General features: G+C 46.9%; 1 protein-coding gene across 17 annotated transcripts in view; it reads right to left on the bottom strand.

The window, feature by feature from the left end:
- Positions 1–20,856, bottom strand: part of PPFIBP1 (PPFIA binding protein 1) — a 1,584,927-nt gene that overhangs the window by 709,891 nt on the left and 854,180 nt on the right. For all 17 annotated transcript variants that reach the window (XM_069628106.1, XM_069628107.1, XM_069628105.1 and 14 more), the window contains one exon: positions 5,214–5,344. In XM_069628106.1, the coding sequence (XP_069484207.1) occupies positions 5,214–5,344 (131 nt within the window). The remainder of the gene's footprint in view (positions 1–5,213; positions 5,345–20,856) is intronic.

Below are 20,856 nucleotides of genomic sequence, written 5' to 3'. Positions count from 1 at the left end.
TCCAGCATCCTCCTCTCCGGCGTCTTCTCCGGCGGTTTGGCCGAAGCCTCCCTCCTGGGAGGAAGCAACACCCTGGTCACCACCGGGTTGCTTTGGGCCAAGAGGGCAGCCGCAAGGATCTCAATGAAAAACACATCTTGGCCTGCGCCCGAAGGACGGATCCCTTGTTCTGTCTGGTCTTCTCCGGCTTCTTCTGCAGCTTCCCCAGTGTAGCCGACTTTCTCCTCAAAGAGGAGCTGCAGCAATTGCTGGAGATCGAAGCAGATGGAGACAAGCGCGCCCCGACTGCCGCGGGAATCGCTTGCGCGGCAACCCCGGTGGAGGTGGACTCACAGTGCTTGGCCTGGTCTTGGGCCCCCACGGATGGGGCACCCTCAAAGGACTTAGAAGCCTGCTCAGGTTGGCCGGCACCGGATGAGGCATGTCCCTGGGGACCACTCGGGGTAAAGACCTTGGCCTTGAGCCACGTTGCTAGTTGTACGTGCCGGACATTCATTGTACGCTTGGAGAAGCCACAGCAAATCTCACAATCTTCCTCCTTGTCTGTCGAGTGTAGACAATTTTGGCACTGAGAATGCTGGTCGTTCATGAAAACATTCTGCAAACAGCAGCTGGCGCAGTGCTTGAAGAGGGAAGCCCAGTGCTGCTGCTCCTCCTCCTCCTCCGACACGATCCGGCGCGGTGTAGGCCCGATGGATTCCTGGAAACTTCCAAGAAGAGAAACACTTGACGATTTAAGCCCTTAAGGAGCAAAGAATTAAGCCGAAAAACAGGTCCCCGTTGGACGGATGAATAAGCGATGGAGCAAACAGGTTTGAATGAACAAAAACAGTTTTCCTACAAAACGTGTGGACGCCCAACACTTGAACGTGCAGTAAAAATCTGAAGATGGCCGGCAGAGGGGGGCTTAGGGAGAAGGCAGTCATTGGCGGGGGCAGTATGACCCAGAGCTCAGTGATTGGTTTATAAGATAGACAGTTTAGAAACGAAAGTGAAACTTTTTTCTTTTGCCTGACGACGGGGAATCTTCATGAGCATGTGAATCCATGCCAGACCCCATGCTGAAGAATGGTATTGATCGGCTAAGTAATTTATTTCCATTCAGAATATCATCCACAAAGTCTGTCTTCCACAGATGCTTGTGTTTGAATTTTGAAATGATCTGAAGGTTTTTTGAGGAGATCATTAAATAAATGTTGGTCGTCAATAGGAGAACTGGGTCCAGGATAATCAGTGACATCTGGAGACTGCAAGAAAAAAGTGTCAGGGTCATCTGGGCCATAGAATAAAGGATCATCATACCATGCACTCTGGTCATCAGTCCCCTGATCTTCTTGATCATCCTGAACGTTGCCATGCTGAGCGCCTTCAGTTACTTCAATGATGTTGCGAGATGGCGATGTACGCATTGTCTGTGTTTCCCTTCCCTTTTATATAGAGATTTTTGTCTTACAGGGTAACGTTCCATAAAGGAAACAAAGAAGGAAACGTTATCCATTGTTTCCTCAAAACGGTCACTGATTCATGTTTCAGTCCTGGATGTTACTGGGAGTGCAAAAACGATTTCCTCTGGGTTTAAAGTATGTTGTTTCTTTTGAATTGAAAGAGAGAAAGGAGAAGCAGTCTTAGTGTACTCTGAGGCTTTATGAGATGTTTTAGTAGCAATTGTTAGGTGTTGTAGTGTGTCTTGAGATTTTTCAGAATCTTTTTTTGGTGCGTTTGGAAGGTTTGTGCATTTTTTACGTATGTTTCGACACCTGTTCTGATGAGGGTGACCGCAATACATGCTCCTTCGAAGTTTTATGCACAGCAATTGGCGTATGTTTCTCTTTATCGCCATGTGCTGGACACAAGGTCGTATGCGCAGCAGGCTATGAACGTGCCGAACCAGAACACCCCAAAGTGCCTTCTGGTGCTCTGTGGCCTTTTTTTCCGACTGACCTGTCTAGGAACGGCATGGGGATGTGTGCTTACAGTGTTTGTGCCCCCAGAGAGAGCGCTTGTGTGTACCTTGGTCGCCAGCTCTTGTCCCCATAGCAGAATGCTGGTCCTGCCTTCCGGGGTCAGAGACTGGTACACAGGTGTCTGCTGACTCCTTTTGCATGTCTTTGGCATCTGAAGGGGAGCCGTAGTCTTCCACATCAGATTCAAAAGTGCCTGTGGGTGGACCCAACTCGGCCTGCATGGTGTAGTCTGCCCACTGTTTAGTGCATCTCTCTTTCAGTGTCTTGGGCCGAAAGAGTTTGCACGCTGCACAACGCTTCTCTGAGTGGTCCAGGGGAAGACCGTGGCTACACACGTGTCTTTCCACAGACATTTTCGATTGCAGGAAGGACATAACTTAAAAGGAGTTCTTTCCATATTTAAGTGTAAAGGGAAAGGCAGCTAGAATATAGCAACAAAAGGAGAAAGTGAGAAGAGACACTGTCTCAAAGTAAATAATGTTCAGTCACACCACTCTCCCTACTGTGAGGCCGAAAAATGGTGTAGGCCGAAGCCACCTGCAAAATGTTCAAGAGTTTGTCGGAAGTCTTCAGCCGATGGTAGTTGAATTTCACTCGCTGAAATGTGCGTTGAGAATGCATCCACCGAAGATCCATTGAATATCAATATTAAGTAACAATATCAAAAGTAGCGAAGAGCTACAGACTCTGCATATGACCACGATGGCAGAAATCAGAGAACCTCGAAGCGTGAACTACCACGGGTACAGCAGACATCACACTAGGGATAGTATTACAAACACGCCCGACGTCCCTTTTCAAACTTCAAAAACAAGTCATGCAATACTATGCACCTACCACATGATTCTAAGCAGAACGACAACCATAAGAAATATATATGTACACACACAACTGTAACTTTTTTCTTCTTTGTGCAGACTGTGATTTAGTGCATCATAGAGCAGAAAAAATATAATAAAGGCATTGTGGGAAGGCATCAGAAAGTAGACACAGACAATTGAGTAAAGTTTGAGCTAAAAACTTTTATTAAAATTACAATGAGGTTGGGATACGACCTACCTTGCCTTATGCTAAGGCCAGATTTTCCCTACCTAAATGAAACTAAGGATAGTCTGTGTCAGGAAATCCAAAGTAAATGTCTGTCTGTGTTAAATACCTGTATTTGCCCTCAGATCTATTTATTTAAACTGTGTAGGGATGTCAGCATCAAATGAAAAAGTGTTCAAACAAAGGTTCAGAACTTCTTCCAGCTCTTGGTCGGAAAGGGGCTCTTCCCTTCCCCAGGATTCCGAACAGTTCACTTCCAATCCAAGGTGGTTCCCTTCTCCAAGCTTTCAATTCTCTCTGTTTTTACAACACCACACTTCTTCGGGATTCTTCCCCGATTTTAGGCTTTTTGGCTCTTTCAGCAATATGTTATGTTATTTGGCATTTATATAGCGCTCTACACATCATTGATATAACCTCAAAGCGCTTGTGGGTTGAACATAAAAAAATCTTTCAGTTCACAATGCACCAGTTTTTCTCTTGATATTCTACCATAAACTTGGATGAGTCATGTGGCTTCTCTTTAGTGGGGTGTACTCGGTCTAGGCGCAGTTGTCGGACCACACGTCCACCCATTACCGATCACGCAACCGACACAACCGATTGGCTTCGTTTCCAAAATTATACCACCACTGCTTCAGCTCACCAGTGTTATTGGACTTATATTCTTGCAGTTCTTTTCAACACTTGTTTTGCCACCATTCACTTGCTGGAGTATCAAAACCTTTTCATAGTGTTGCCACAGTTTCAACTAGCACAGTTCCTTTTGTCCTTACGGCTTTTGCCAATGCTTGCTTTTCTCAGCATCTACAATTCACAGTTATGCTTTCTTTAGTTTCCATGAATCACAGTTCCTTTGTACCAGGGAACGCTTTCCTCTGCTTTCTATTCATGTGGCATTCACTCACTACTTTCCTTTGGTTCGATATTCAAAACTTAATTTCATTCATCTCAAGATGAACGTAACCACAAATTCCCAGTTCACTCTCCTGCTGGGAATTTGCACCCTGCTCACAGATGACTTTTTCAATTTGAAATTCTCTGCTTTTTGGGCCCTTCCAAGGCCTACCCAATTTCAATACAGTTCGGTATTGAAAAAAAGCTCAGTTCATCAACCTTCACATTACCGTAGTCATTAAATAGTGTTTTACATGTGGACCTGCGAACCCATTGCCTCCTCAGTCCTCCATTCACTCGTGAGCGCTTCAACCTGGCTTTATAACACAGCTCGCACCACAGCATCCTGGAGTCATTCAGCCTCACTTAACTTACCGGATACGCTGTGTTCATGTGCCCTTCTCCGCTGCAGTCGGTTCTTCGTGGCTGCTGCTGTTCCTGGCTTGGCAGCCCCCACGTCAGGCTACTGGAGTGGGAGTCCTCTTGACTCCAGGCGGTTGGCAGGGTGCCCCTGCAACCGGAGACCTTCTGACAACACCTGCCACAATCTGCTTCCGCTGCAATGACTCTGCAGCACCTCAGCGCTTCGGACACGTGTCTCCCTGCCTCTTCCTCTGGCTACTCCATCTGCAAGTACTCGACTGGCGATCTCCTTCGCCTTCCCTTCCTCATTAGCCTCACCTGAGCGGACCATGTATACCGCCCCTTTGGCTTCAGGTGCAGGCCATTCACAATGATTTCACAACTGTCTTGGTACTGGCATTCCCTCGGTCTCGTCCCAGTACCAGAGTAGTGTTTGTGTATGTGAGTTAATGAAGGAATGATGTATGTTTCTATGTTGTCTCTTCCTCATCTCAGTACCATAGTGATATACATTGGTGAATGGTTTTCTAACACAATAGGAAAGGGATTGGAAATATCTCATAAAAGCCTGGGGGACATTTGATTCCTTATGAAAGGGAAATGGGGGAATCGTGCGTCTCACCCAAGGGTGCCTCCTCCCCACTCCCCAAGCCTACTCCTCCCAGGTGATCCTCCCTCACACATCCACCCAGAGGGTCAGGATCCAAAAGTGATGCCTTTCCCTATCCACCTGGGGGGGGGTGGGGAGGGATATTTTGGGGAAAGAAGTGACAACGCCCTCAGATTCTGCACAATTGGTAATATATACAGCTTCTCACTGCAAGCATAAATCAGATGGCCGAATGATAGTATGCATTTAACAGGTGGCCATTAACAGCAATAAGGCGCTGGTTACTGACACAAGATCTAAAAACATGCAGCTGGAAAAGAAATTAAACATACCCCACTTCAGACTCCGTCGTGGCTTTTTGTGGAACTTTAGTTATTTCTGCTGTTTTTTCAGAGGCGTTTGATACTGACGAAAATGAAGGTATCGAAACTTGTAAGACGCTGGTATGGAGTTCTATGGATTTCTGAAAAGGGAAAAACAGAAAGAGGGCAGCTTAGGAAAGAGCCAAAAGTATTGTTCAGTGTGTACAGTTTACCTATGCAGAGGGGGCCTCGTTAGTCTGTACCTGTTGAATATGATATGAACAACAATAAAAATAAAAAATTAAACTACCAGGTTTGTAAAGCAAAGCAGGAAGCCCAGGTTTGTAAGAAGGGTACTTTGGACTATTTCTAAAAACTCGGTGTCCGTCTAAAAAGACCTTGCTACGAACCCCAACTTCACCTTTGACCCTACAGTTTTTTTAAATCAACCCTTTTGGTAAGGAACAAAATCACTATGCTTGGAAAGTTTACCATATCTTCTTGTAAAGCAAATCCCTACTTGCGCTTGGAGGAAACATACCCTGTGTGTTTGAATTAAAATAAATCCTTGTAACCTTTGTGGTGGAGGGAGCGTCACTCCTTCCACTAGCAAAGGGAAAGAAACCTGAATGTTCATATTCTTCGAAAATAAAAACAGAAACAAAAGAGCTTGTGGTCATCTGACCGATCAAGGGATCCATCAGTGGAACATCCAAAATCATACACACGTCTGGTCATTGCAACCCTACTGGTTCTGCAATAGTCTGTCCTGGTGTTACGCTCACCTGGCTCCCACAGAGGCGTCGATCTGGGCTGGACTGCTGCGGTCTCCACCAATGTGACGCGTAGGGCCGAGATGACGGACTAGACTGGCCCACCTAGCTTCGTTTGCTTGGCCCGTAGGAATATTCTTCTGCAAATGGAGAAAGGGCATTAACCACCCGTGGAGTTGAGCGTAAATCCCCCCCACCCCGCTGTTCTCCCCACTGATCACCTTGGATGTCCCCTCTTATAGTCTCACCTGATGATTTGAAAAGATGAGCTCTCCATCCTGCATTGAGCGCAGGGGCGCGTAGATAACCAGTTGCTTCACTGGCTCAAAGGAATTGGCGAGTTCCAGGACAATATTGACTTCGATATTCCCAGCAAGACGCCGTAAGTATGTAGTTCCTAAGAGTTCAAATGCCTGACTTTCACTCTTGTCCGGTTCCTTGCAGGTTGCAGCTTGACCCTACTGAAGACTTCCTCGTGGCAACTGGTAATGTTCTGGTAAGGATTTGTATTATCCAACACAGTTTGATAAAATAATGTCCATATGTAACCTGTTGCTTTCTTCCTTATTCAGGCGCTGAGAGAAAGTATGAAGTCTCAGGGAATAATGCCTCCGGCGGTAAAATCAGGTAAGTCTTTTGTGGTGAGGAGGGTTGCCCTGGTTAGTCCCTTGTTTCACTTTGCTGTCCTTTTGTTTCCTCTTAGGGCCCGGGGTTTGGCTAGGATGCAGTGGAAGCTGCGCCGAACCCGTGATGAAGAATAGTACCCCCGGTGGTAAAATCAGGTAAATCTACGGGGGGTATTCCTCTGTGTATTCCCTTGGCTCACCTTGCTGTTCTGGTCTTCTCCTTAGGTGCCGGAGCGCGGCGGGAACATGCAGGAGGATGCGGTGAAATGTGAAGATGCTGCGAAGGCCAGTGAGTTCAGCGCGGCGCTGCAGCAGGCGAGGCGACGCGCATAAAATAACTTCTTTCTTCCAGCTCAAAGGCGCGATGGATCGGGAATTCAGGTAAGGATCAAAGGTATTGCTCTTGTTCTAACCTTTTCTCCTTCTTTCTCCCTTTTTCTAGGAGCTCCAAACTCGAGGCGGCCATGGCAGAAGACTGGATGCAGACTTGCAGGCACGGTGAGCGTTACACTGCTGGATGCAGAATAACGCGAAGCGTGTGCTGCTCTTCGGGCGTGCTTTAAATAGCCTACCAAAGTATTCCCAGTTAAGTATTCCTCCCCAGCCCCACCCGAGTAAAGAAAATAGTCCCTAGGTCAAATAGTCCCTTCCAAGCCTCGTTTGGCTTGGAGCTCTTGCAGCATGGTCTGCATCAGGTAAGTTTGCAGCATGGTCTGCAAGTTTTAATCTATGAGCCTGGAGACTATGGCGCCAGGACTGACTCTCCATATGAGCCTGGCACCATAGGCGCCAGGACTGCACCCAAATAGCCCCTAGCGGGGGTTGTTGGGCTTGCTTGGGGTAACTTGATGCCTGCTTCCGGGGTTGCTGGACTTGGTCTGGGTCCCTGGTGGTAGGCATCATGACACCTGGGTTGGGATCTGGTAAATCAGGATTAATTAAGGACAGTCCTGATTTAAATCTCTGTTGCTCCATGGAATTCTAGTGTGCGTCTGACATGCTAACAAATCATTACAATAGGATTGCTTGTTAACAAATACAAGCTTGGGTGGGAGGGGATGAACTGAGCCATGATGGTGGTGATTGAAGACATAGGGAAGTGAAGCTCTGACTCGCCATGCTGGGACCTCAGATCCTCTACGGACGGTGGGCTCCCCTCCCCCCCATTATAAACACACAGGAAATGGTTTTGGTACGCTGTTTCAAGGAATGCATCTCATTTGGGATTGCTTGAGGCAGGCCCTGTGGAAGTCACTGTGGATGGGATTGGAAGTTACGGTGTGAATGCAGAGGAGCCAAGGCAGAAAGGTAGCTGAGGCAGTGTTCCAAAGCTTTGGTGCTGAGAGGTAGAGGCGCTCACCGCAACAATTGATGCAGCCTTTTCCACAACGCCAGCCTGTGGCCCGACCTGAAACAGTAAGAGGAACCCCGGCGCACACATCAAACAGAATCCGCAGGCAGTCGAGGTTGGGGGTGAGAATTTGGGACCCCAACCGAGCTACTCACCAGACACCATGAGAAGACTTGCTGAGAATGGGGGAAAACACATTTAAGGAACAGCGACAACCGTATACAGCCTGTTAAAATGGATTGCCAAAATCTACCTGGGGGTGAAATTTGGGAGGGCAACCTAATATGGTGAACAGGAAGACACTGAAATCTATCCATACCAGTCTAGGAAAGGTAGCAGAGCGGAGAGGCTTAGACTCGGGAGGGGTGTTAGAGTAGTCTAGAGCAACAATGAGTCCACACAGAACACCACCAATAACTTCAGTTAGACAGTCGAGTACAAAAATATCCAATATTATTAGGCCTTTCAAATACACACAAACAAATAAACCTCTAGTCCAATATTGTCACACCAATACTATAAAACAGATCTGGATTCCAAGATGGCGGCGATGCGGAGAGGACGTGCCTGAGTGCGGCTCCGTCCCCCCTCCTAGGCCGCATCAACAAACTACAATGAAGCAATAAACTCACCCCGCAGGAGCGTATCAGTTCCAGGATCCACAGAACCAGATTCTGAGCTTCTGGTTGTGAGGAGAGAGGAAGCAGGCACGATCATCTGTGCAGTTTGGGACACTCGGATCGGAGGAGCCGTCTGGAAGGAGAAGCGGCGCTCAGGCAAACACCCCGCCGAGACCGCTCCACAAGGACAACAGAAGGCGGAGAGACGACCAGGATAACCACCAACAAAGTGCGCAGTCGAACTGGCTGTGATACACCCAGGCGGGGTCCGAGCCTTGGGCGATCCCCATTGGTGCTCTCGGGGATACTGCACAGACCGCTTGCCTGGACGGGGGGCGCGGCCCTTCGACATTCACCAAAGTGCCAGACGCAGAGATCCAGAGACACATTGATCGAAACAAGGAGCACAACGCACACAAGGTACGTCGGCTCCGGTCCCCAGAGACGGAGGGCTCTAACAATGTGTGGCTCGAAGAGACAGACAGGAGAAAGGGATACCGGCCCGCTAATCTAGGCAACCGAATCAATAGGGGCACATCAGGAGTTTGTAGCCCCCCCCCTTCCTCTCTACAAGGCGAGGCTGAGAGAAGAGTAAACGCAGAAATCACTTTTCTAATAACAACGCTCCTCCAGCCCACGCAAAGTAAAGAAAGAATCGCCTCAGAGACTTGAAATAATCCCCTCCCCCGATCCACGAAGAATCCGAAATCTGGGACGAACACTCCCCAGGACCTGTACCTGCCTGATAGCAGGGCGATAGGGTGAGGGCCCCTCAGAATGCGCATACTACAGGGTCTCTCAGAAGACGGGGAATCTTCCCGGCCAGGACTGCGCACCATATATCAGTCTCCACAATCAGCAGGTCAAGCAGTAGACCCCAGGCAGGAGGGTAAACAAAAGACATTCTGGCAGGACCACAGGATACAAAACCCTCTCAATGGACATAACTCAGGGGAGGGTCGGAGATAGAGAAGAAAAAGAATGAGAGCGCACATAAAACGCTTCCTGGCAGCCAAAATAAATGCGAAACAGTCAAGGGGTAAGCTAACGGTCAATAGCACCTAGGTCAAAAACAAGGGGGAGAGCAGCGTAACTAACCCAACAGACACCCCAGGAGAAGCAGGAGCAGAGCCTGCCACAACTTTGGGGGGCAGAATCACCCACACCTACAACATCTGCAAGAAAGAAAAACCAAGAAGGGAAATCAACCAAGCCGGACGCAGAAGCTGGGACCCCTGAAACGGCATCCAGAGAGGATATGAAACAATGTTTCTGGGAATTTCAAGCCCAGTTCATGGCAACAATGCATACTCAACTTGAGTCTATGAGAGACGACATGAAAACGGCACTACAAGAGATAAGGAAAGATATGACAAGTCTAGGGGAGAGGACTGACACGGAGAAAATAACGCAAAACCTAGACGAAGAAGTACAAAAATATGCAGAGACCCAGGAACACTTGGTGCGACGGACCGATAACCTTGAAATACAGTGCGAAGATTTAGAAAACCCCTTCAAGATTGTCGAACATAAGAATAAAAAATATGGCAGAAACAGTAGAGGAAAGATCTGAAACAGGCGGTCCAGCAAGTCTTCAAGGACATCATCAACGCAAAGGAAGAAGAGGAAGTCGCTATAGACAGAGTACACCGAGTGGGCCCCAAGAGAATAGGAGAGCCAGGAACCCGACCCGGGACGTGCTGGTGGCGCTCACTTCTTATTCCCAAAAAGAACAAATTCTGCGAAAGGCCCGGACCATGGACCATATCAGAATGAATGGAGAAGAAATCCAGCTATATCAGGGCCTGGCGCAATCCACTCTCCAGAAACGCCAGGAAATGGGTCCAGTCGTAACACGCCTAGCAGCAAAAGAAGTTAGATATAAATGGACATTCCCGTTTGTATTACTGTTCACATGGGAAGGGAAGCAGAGAAGGGTAACAACATGTGAAGAAGGGAGACAAATACTGGATATACAAGACCAAGATGGAGACACTCAAGGAAATAACGCAGGAAGAACACCACAGAGGAAATCAGCTTGGCAATGGAAGAGCAACAAAAAGAAATTGAAGGGGCACTTGACAAAGAAGTAAACGATACCGGGAAAGGACAAGACACAAACACTAGCAAGAACTCGAAACTGATAGAAGCTCCGGTCTGGACATGCGCCACAAGGGGAGAGCAAATCTTCCACAAATACAGATGGGGAGGATGGGGAGGAGAGCACTGGGGTCGCTTATTGAAATCCAAACGGTTTTAGGACACCCTACGAGTTATCCTTGAGGAATGGTGGGCATGGCGCAGACAGCGCAACGCCAGAGCGATCATAGGAACCAGAGCCCACCTCAGGGCAGTTTAGGGGGTGAGGGAGGGACATGGGCAAGTTGGGGGTTGCACCGGTGGGGGGGAAGGAGCGAGCCGGAAAGAACCGCAAAGAATCGAAAACACAACAAAGGGTACACATAGGAAAACAAATTGCAAAGACAGGATGGAGATAATAATTTTGACTTATAATATCCGCGGGTTGAATTCCCCTGTAAAAAGGAAGAAAGTGGAGCATTGGGAAATACAATATAATAATGCCCCAGGAAAAACACATTAGAGGGCAGGACAAGAAGCAGCTACGGCTGAAAGGGTATAATCAGATACTACAGGCGAACACTCAAGAAAAGAAAGCAGGGGTACTCATTGCTTTTCGAGACTCTCTGAACATACAGTTACTCCGCATAGAGGAGGACAAACAGGGGAGATATCTATTTGTGAACACAAAAATAGAAGGATCTCCAACAACGTTGGTGTCATATTATGCACCAAATATAGGACAGGAAGGATTCCTGAAAGTTACTTTAGATAAATTAGAACAATTTGCCACATGGGAGATACTGATGGGGGGCGAGGGGGGCTTGAGGAACCCCGCCTCAGATAGATCGGACCCCAGAAAGCAGGGACAGGGTACCCCTTCAAAAACTTTAAGACACAAAATGACAAACCTAGCGTTGACAGATGTCTGGAGGCATATTCATTCCAACCAACAAGGCTTCACATTTTTCACATGTCCATAATACCATGTCAAGAATAGACTATCTCTGGGCTTCAACAGGTATTCTAGGAAAAATACAGAAAACAGAGATAGGTTCTATTTCACTCTCTGACCATGCTCCTCTGTGGGCCGAAATAGCGATGCCCCAGAATGTTTCAGGGTTATGGAAATGGCGGCTCCCAGAAGAAATACTCCGGGATCCAGTGTTAGGTAACACATTAAGGTAACAAATAAACAAATATCTTACATGCAATAGCCTACCTGAGATATCTAAAGAAACTCAATGGGACGCGCTAAAGGCAGTCACGAGAGGACACCTAATCGCATTAAAGAATCAGAGGGAGAAACAGAACCTACAATGGGAGAAAGAGTTAGAGACAAATATAAGTAAGATGCAAGCAGAAATACTGCAAAAAACCCCAAGTCTAAATTACAAAAAGCCCTGAGACATGTCCAAGGCCAACTGGACTCTCTTCGCACAAAGAAAGCGGAGAGATATTTGCTCCGGTTGAAACACTGGTACTACATAAAGGCAAACAAAGCCGATACATTTTTGGCCAGGCAACTTAAAGGTAAAACACAAGATTGGACAGTAGAGGCGCTGCTGGATGACAAAGGGCACAGGAAAACGCAATCGTCAGAGATTGAAGATTTATTTGAGCAATTCTATCGGCGCCTTTGCTCTTCGGATCGACCGGATGAGGGGCAACAACAAATATACTTAGAGGGGGTAAATCTTCCGATATTATCGGAAGAGGAAAAACAACTTTTAGATGAGGACATCACGGAAGAAGTCTCCAAAGCAATTAGGGACCTCCCCAGAAAAAAAGCCCCAGGTCCGGATGGATATAATGCCCAATTTTGTAAAGTATACAAGGATATATTGTCTCTGGTCCTTACAGAATTGTTCAATACCTTCAAAGAGAAAGGCAATGTCACGCAATCAATGAATGAAGCAAAGATGCTGGTAATCCATAAACATGGGAAGGATCCGCAACTCCCCGGTTCATACTGCCCGATTGCGTTGATAAATTTGGATGCAAAACTATACACAAAAGTCCTGGCCTCCAGGTTCTCGCAGGTTCTCCCTAAATTGATCCACCAGGATTAATCAGGGTTTGTCCCGGGAAGACAAACACATGACAATATAACAAGGGTCCTCCATCTGGTGGAAATAATAACTCCCCCGCTATCTTGTTGGCATTAGACACAGAGAAAGCGTTCGACCGAGTAGAGTGGACGCTTCTATTCCACATAATGCGGAAAATGGGAGTGGGCGAAACCTTTATAGAAATGGTACAGGCAAATTATAATTCTCCAACAATACGAGTGGCAGTGAACGGTGGCTTGTCCAATAAAGTTCATATTGAGAGAGGGACAAAACAAGGGTGCCCACTATCCCCCTATTATATGCTATATTTTTGGAACCATAACTGGCACGAATAAGAAATAATCAAGAAATAAAAGGCATAGAAATGGGAGGACTCATGCACAAAACCGCTGCATATGCGGATGACATGCTGGTGGCACTGGGGGATCCGGAAAAATCACTCCCGACTCTTATGCAGGAGATTGAAACATTTGGCTCATTGTCAGGGTTAAAAATCAATACACAGAAATCTGAAGTCTTGATACTGGCAGGCATTATACGCACACCCAAACAGTAGCTTACAACTTACAGCTGCAGATAGCGAAAACGGGGGTTAAATACTTGGGGATCACATTGACATGCAAGATACAAGATCTATACCTCCAAAACTACCCCCAAATGCTAGACCAAATAAAACGGGAACTGGCGAGGTGGAACCCCTTAACATCTTGGTGGGGTAGGATAACAGCGATTAAGATGTCTGTTCTACCAAAAATGTTATATCTGTTCCAAGCGATACCGATGAGAATCCCGCCTGTTTTTTTCAAATCCCTAACGAAAGAGATTTCCGCATATTTATGGCAGGGGAAGACCCCAAGGGTTTGAAGTGTGGTTCTAACCGCATCAAAGAGACGCCGGCTGCGCCCACCCGTACTTTAAAAAATACTATGAGGCCGCTCAACTCTGGGTTTTGAAAGAATGGATACCAGACAATTTGCAGAAGTTGTGGGCAGCACAATATAGGGCGGTGGCGACAACATCCACTAGACATTTACTCTGGATGAAGAACCAAAATAGACACCCCAAAGTACAAATCAGTGAGATTATGAAAACGACAATACAAATTTGGGATACAGCTACACAGAAAGGAACACTGAGAAAAGACCCAGACCCTTTCATGCCATTATTCAAAAACCCCGAATTTCCGCCTGGATTAGAGAAGGGGTCATTTCAGAAGTGGGAGGAGGCAGGATGCAAAATGGTAGGGGATATGTACCAGGCCCAACAGAAAAAACATTTGAAGACTGTGCAATTCTGTTGAATCCGACCGCCAATGATAGGTACAATTACGAACAACTGCAACATTGGCTGGGTACCCCCAGAATAAAAAAGGCTGTGACAAGGGAGTTAACCCCGTTTGAAACATACATTATGACTCATACCGGAACGAAAAAATGTGCATCAAACACTTATAAATTCATAAATACCCCAGTGGAAGAAGTAAAATGGGTATACACGAAGAGGTGGGAAAAGTATTTACATAGTCTGATCCCGAAGGAGCGATGGAAATACATTTGGGGGGGGGGGGGTAATACCCAAGATTACTAAGGCGATACAGGCCAAAGAAATGTGGATGAAAATACTTTTGCAATGGCATTATACGCCGGAAAGGCTTCATGTGCTGTATCGGGACTCCCCAAATGTATGCTGGAGAGAATGCAGAGGGAAAGGAGACTGGAGGCACATTTGGTGGGACTGTCCAATCCTACAACAATACTGGTCAGAGGTTAAGAGCCAAATGCAATGAATGTTCCCAGGCATAGGGAATCTGGGGGAAGAAATATGGCTATGCGGACTATGGGATCCAAAAGACAAACAGCTAACAAAAACGCTCAAACTGAACTTCATGGGACTATTGATAGAAGCGTGGTGAGAATTAGCCCACAAATGGAAACAGAAGTACCCCCCACTGGCAATTGACTGGATAAGGAGAGTCTGGTCAAATGTAGCGATGGAGCGAATTACGTATAACATACAAGTGAACGATGAAAAGTTTAGAGACGATTGGGGCAAGACCCTTGAGTACCTCCAAAGTGACTATATGGAGCAATGGTGCCCACACAAAATAAAGATACTGGACATGTTTAATTAAGGACTCGATAACATCTCAGAAAAATAGACCAAATACAAAAACTTTCCGGCAGGGCGGAGGGGAAAGATTATGTTTATCAAGAAACGTTACATGTTGTAAAATCAATAAAAAATATATAAAAAAAAAACAGATCTGTACATTGACCCTTAGGAGAAGAAAGCATTTGATTCAATAACAAGAGGATGTGAGGGGTCAGAAATTTGAGGCGGACATGTAGATGGAGTTGTCACAATTCGCCATTTTATTTAAATAATAAAGGGTGAGATGAACACCTATCTTTCCCTAGCCTAACAAGGGTTTCCCTACCTAACAAACCAAGGCTAAAGCAAAATGACCTATTTTCTGAAATTAACTGTCCCTCACACCAATACACACAACAAAAGCATATACGAATCACTTGAGAATTTAAACTTCACAAAATAACATATACATTCAAACACAAAAGTTATAAACAGGAATCCTTGTGACCAGGGTTGAATCCCCTTCTCCTGGATCAATTTAGGATGTTTCAAACCAACAGTCAGGTTTAGGAAAGTTGTTTTCACTAGCCAAGCTCCACTCCAGGAAGAACAAACAGTTTCAATATGTCTTTCACTTGGCAAAGTGATTTATTCAGTTCCAAAAGGGTTATTCACTCTTGAGACACTTGTGAAAGCGTTATGCTTGGCAGACCAAAAAGATTATCTCTTCATACATCAAATCAAAATCATTGTAAATGTCCTTTGCTCTGAAGGCCAATCACTTAACACATTGTACTTCTTCATAGGCAATACTTTTGTCAGGGTGGTAATATACAATAGTTCATCAAACACAGTAGTGGAATTACCGCTCCCTTTCCACCACATTGCAGTACTTCAAATGATCATCTTCCTGGTCCACTCACCTGTCAGGATTAACCACTATTTGCCCCTTTCTAGGTGTATTCGCCTGACAGGATACTACTACTACTACTACTCTGTGATGAGGTTTGTTCCAAACTTTCCACACTTAAATCTTCAATGGGGAAAGTTGAATCAACAACTGTTTCTTGATTAAGTCTCTTGACTTTCAACACACTTGGTTCACAACTTCTTCTACATGTATATTGTACACAAGGACAATGCACCTCATATTGATCTGTTTGCCTTAGGTAATGCAGGTTACACTTCTCTCCCCCTTGATACATTCTATAAGGATGGCCTTTTTCCTGCAGTCTCTAATTGCTTTTCACACAAACTATGATGGCAATTTAGTTTACAACTTTCTACCACAGGGTATCTTGTTCTGGGACTACTTCATTCAAAGGGTTTTGCAATCACTCATAGCTTGGTTTGGCTTTGGTAATGCTGGTTATAATATCCCCTTGTTATATAATCGCTCTTTAGGCCAGTTGTATCGCCTTTGCTTTATTATTGCCTCCTTTTGACTTGGGCTATGAAAGTTACAAAGTTCTCTTATTCGACCTCTCCCTTCTGGGATGTTGCATTCACTTTGCTCAGCGATTGTCCCTCTTGGCTTTGGCAAGGCGGGTCAAAATATTCTCCCATTAAACTTCTCTCAATAGGAGAGTCGTGGCCAACTTGCTTCAAGTCAAAGGTTTGGTTCTCATTGTTATATTTATAATTGCTCTTTTATAACACGCTTAATACCAATTGGATTCCAAGCGCTTGATCGGGATTCAAACCCGTGTTGCGCTGCATTGTCTTGCTGCCAAGACAAAAGTTTTGCCCCTAAGCTATCTGCCCTCACCCTATTCAAAATGTGTATTCTTACACAGCAGTCTACTTCAGTGCCTCCAGGGTCCCCTATATGAGACCAACTCACCTGTCTTTCCTGGCATCTCCTTCGGACTCAATGCTTCTGCTTCTTTGTGCATCGAGACTTCACTGGCATTTGTCAGCCCCGGTCAGCCTTCTGCTGCTCACACGGTCTGTCAACAGAGCTTCCACTGCTCCACACACACACTGGTGAAAAACCTCACAACAGGGCGAGATGCAGGACATGGAGAGCTTCTCTCTCCCTCGGGAAGCTGGACTTCATGCCGCCACTGCGCGTCCTCGGTATCTCCTAGGAACTCCAACCTCTGCCACACTCTCTGCTCAGCATACAGCAGTAGCTCCCACTTCTGCTTTCTCCCGCTGCTTGTGCTGCTCCCACTGCTTTCTTACGTGCACCTGAAAGGCCTTTAAATACTTTAAGGTCCCGCTCAGGTGTGGGTCATTAGAGCAACTAGATCGCTCACTACAGTTTAGTAAGCCTGCACCCCCCATTCCTCGTCTCAGTACTAAGAGAATTCGAAGTCCATAATGTTCCTAGTTTTAACATCAGAGTCTTCAACTTTACAGTAAGCCATCAAAACCGTATGATCATTAGTGAAGTTATTCTGAGGGTTCTCCCATTCCTCCTGACCCGAGCCTACTCCCATGTTTTCCTCGCACCAAATACCACCTCCTGGGTCAGGATCAAGTAGCGGTTGCCTTTCCATGGCCACATGAGGAGTCCAGGCTAGGGTTTTTTGGAATGATCACCTCAGAGTCATGAAACACAGTTAAGTACTCAGATGCATAAGAATTAGAAAAGACAGACACTGTAGAATAACCATTAACAGCTTCCCTAGCTCTTATAAAGTCCAACCCTAAAATGGTTTGGAGCCTTAAGCCCAAAATGTCATCAGTTCCAAGGTTACACTTCAAAAGTAGGTTTATTAAGAGATTGGCGATGCAAGGGTTCATATTTAAACATCAAAAAGTTATATACATTTCAAGTAAGTAAACTAAGTCAATTCCAGTCGCTAGAATAGGCCTAGGAAGGGATCCTTGACCAGGCCTTCACCGACCAAAGTCAGGAAAGTGATTTAGGGAAAGGACTTCATGCCCATGTAACCCTATGGCGAACAGGGGAGATAGAAACAGGTATGTTAATCTTACCCCACCGACACGGATTTCTCCAGAGGCCACTGCAGAGGTTTCGGACTGCTTTGGAGAGCAGTCTTCTGTGTGCGGTCCCCACGAGGGAGGCACAGGGGTCATGGGTGCAGATGTCACATTCAGACAGAGGTTTTAGTTGGTTGCGGTGGAGCAGACCACCTCAGGACACCTCCACGAAGCAATGAAGACAAGTTGCAACAGGAGTCACCACAATCATGCAGCAACAAGCGATCTTCAATTGACTAACAGGAGTGTAATACTACTTATACTATTTCTCTTCTTACAAACAAGTGCACAGGTGTGGAAGGAGGAGTCTGACACAAAGGTGGTATGCCTTTGGTTATAGACTTTTATTAAAGTGATACAAGGAAAATTAATTACCTCGCTATCCCTACTTCTAGGAGGGGTTTCCCTGCCTCAGAACTAATAATAATGGGGTTGTCAGAATGTCTGTGCAAATTAATATCCACCATCCTGCGTCACAACTTACTTCTATACCTCACGCAATAAATAAGTTCAACAGAAAGTTCCTTTACCAGGAGACTAACTCGCTTCTCCTGGTATCTGTAGACACATTCCAATATAATTCAGCACCGAACCGGGAGGAGGAGGGGGGGGGGGGGACAGGGGGGGGGGGGGAATGCCTGCCGTACAATCCTTAGCATGTTAACACTGTTCCACACAAATGTCCTGGGGTTATTCTGTGACTTTCTCCAAGTCCCGAAAGAGTCCAAAGTTACCTTCATGTTTCTGGCCACTAGTTCCTGCCAGTCTGGTGAGGAAAACTTCCTCTACTGCTCGTAATGCTTTCATCGGGGTCCCAGACGCTTCTCTTCTGCTCATTGGGCTCATCTCTGCCACTGAAATGAGGGACGTTCATTTTTAGGTTTCCCTTGTTTTGGTTGGGGTCCTCGGCACTTACCTTGTGGTTAGTGGACTTATCTCTCACTGTGATGAGAGGCGTTCTCTCTTGGGCTTCTCTGCTCGTGGTAGGGGTCCTTGACCTTCCCTGGTGGTCAGTGGTCTCATCTCCACCACTGTGACGAAGAGGAGGAGGAGGTGTGCTTCTAGGTTCGGGTGCCTACCTAGAGATAATCGCCTGCCTGCTGTATGTGGCCACCTCCCCCCACTCTCCCAGGGTCTCCTGTGCCACCCCTTACCTTCACCAGGGTTTCGGCATGTTGATGGGACTTCTTGGTACTGTGGGTAGTCTGCACAACTTCTCCTGCAACTTGTTCTCGCTGCAGTAGTGGGACAGTGTTCCAACAGAAAGCATGCTTCAGCTTGCCCTCCTGTGCACGGGTGCGCTCATGTGGGCCTGCAGACGAACACAATTGCCCGACTGCTGGCGTTCTTGGTTCTCCCTCCTCTCGGGTCTGTGAGACTTGTTTGAAACTCGCACTTTGGGTGCGCTTCACACCTGCAGACCATCGTGGCTGGCCTTGACGAAGACCATAGTCCATTGTCAATCTTTATAAATTGTTGCCAGTGCTATTGTTTGTTAACCATTATTTGAGTCCTTTCTTTCTTTTGCGGATTCAATCCTTATGGCTGTGTGGGTCCACCACCCGTAGTGTGATGATCAGTACTCCTGGTTCTTCCCCGTCTCAGTACTTTATTTTAGATAAGGGTTTCAACCTTGCAGCAGGACAGGGGTTTAGATTTTAGATAAAGGTGAGGGTGGAGGGGTGCTGTTGCACAATGCTATGAAGTGGTTGTGCCTCCTGGCCCCTCTGCTCCGTCCGACGATGGTGATGCGGAATACAGGACCATCCCAAGGCCGCGCCCGATAAAAATAGTGGGCAGCTGCAGGGGAAAAGAGGCAGTAACTCGGGGCTCAGAGCTCCAGAGCACAGGTTACGAAAAACCAGAGCAATCACTGAGCTGTAGCGAGCAGGGGCAAGATGGGCGCCACAGTGCAGAGACCATGGCGATCGCAGGGGGAGGCACCGGGCTGCCTGGACTACGCCAACCGAGCCAGTGAAGAAAAAGCTGCGGGCTGGAATCTCTGCATCCCTGCATGGTAGCTCACAGCTGCAACACAGGCAGCAGGTGTGGCGCCGGTGAGGGGCGAACGCCGCGTCAGCTGCTCAGGGAATCTCAAAATCGCAGTGTCCCCGGTCAACTAGACTGGAGAGGGAGGCCCCCGAAGCGCTGAAGAGTTGTTGGATGCCATGGAGGAAGGTGCGGAGCAGCAGTCATTTTAGTAACGTGCCACGCGGCAGGCCGCGAGGAGTGAGGGCTGTGCGGGCTCCTCACCCTGCAAGCACCGGTGGAGGAGGGGGATGAGAGACTGTGGTAGCCCTGCAATGGCGAAGTAGATGGGAAAACAGGCGGTAAACATGGTCAAGTAGCCAGTGCAGCATTGGGGAGCAAGGGTACTGGTCGGCAGGAGATGTCATGAAGACAGACAGGGAGAAGCATCGCAGGGAGAAGCAGGGCATGTAGCCCAGCATTGACTCCTTCGTGGTGAGCAGAGTGGCACATCAAGGGGTGGCGAGATCGGTCATGCCTGCACCAGTGGTGGCAGAAATAATAGGAAATGGCTGCTCCATGCAGGATACAATGGCGGCCATCAAGGAAGTGACGTGAACGTTGGAGAGGAAGACCTATGCAGGAAGGCACCGATGTGGGCTTGCTGCACAACCATCTTCACAAGATATCAGACGGAGTGTGTGAAGTAGAAAAAAGAAGTTTAGATGTGGAGGACACCACGACTGTGTTACAAGCAGAAGTAAAGGCCCTAGCTCGAAAACCAGCAACTACTGGTAGCAAGTATAGATAATGAGGAAGGGGGGGCAAGGAGGAACAATATCTGCATTAACAGGTTTCCAGAAAAAGTGGAAGGACCCTCCATGGAACTGTACCAGAAAGCTGGATAAACGAGTGGGCTGGGTCAAACGATTTCAAATTTGTTTTCCATCGAACTTGCCCACAGGGTGCCGGGTAGGGCCCTTCCTCCGGAGAGCCCCCCCCAGACAGGTGCTAGCATGACTACTGAATTTCTGAGAGGACTTTATCTTGCAAATGGACTGCAAGAAAGGAGTGATGGAGGTTAATTGGTCCCTAGTGGTGATTTTCCCAGCCTTTACCAGAATGGTATAGAAAGCCAGGC

This window comes from Ambystoma mexicanum, chromosome 12 (assembly GCF_040938575.1).
Source record: "Ambystoma mexicanum isolate Mex_15411 chromosome 12, UKY_AmexF1_1, whole genome shotgun sequence".
Taxonomy (NCBI): domain Eukaryota; kingdom Metazoa; phylum Chordata; class Amphibia; order Caudata; family Ambystomatidae; genus Ambystoma; species Ambystoma mexicanum.
Note: the sequence above shows the minus strand (reverse complement) of the source record. Positions and strands in the feature narration are given on the sequence as shown.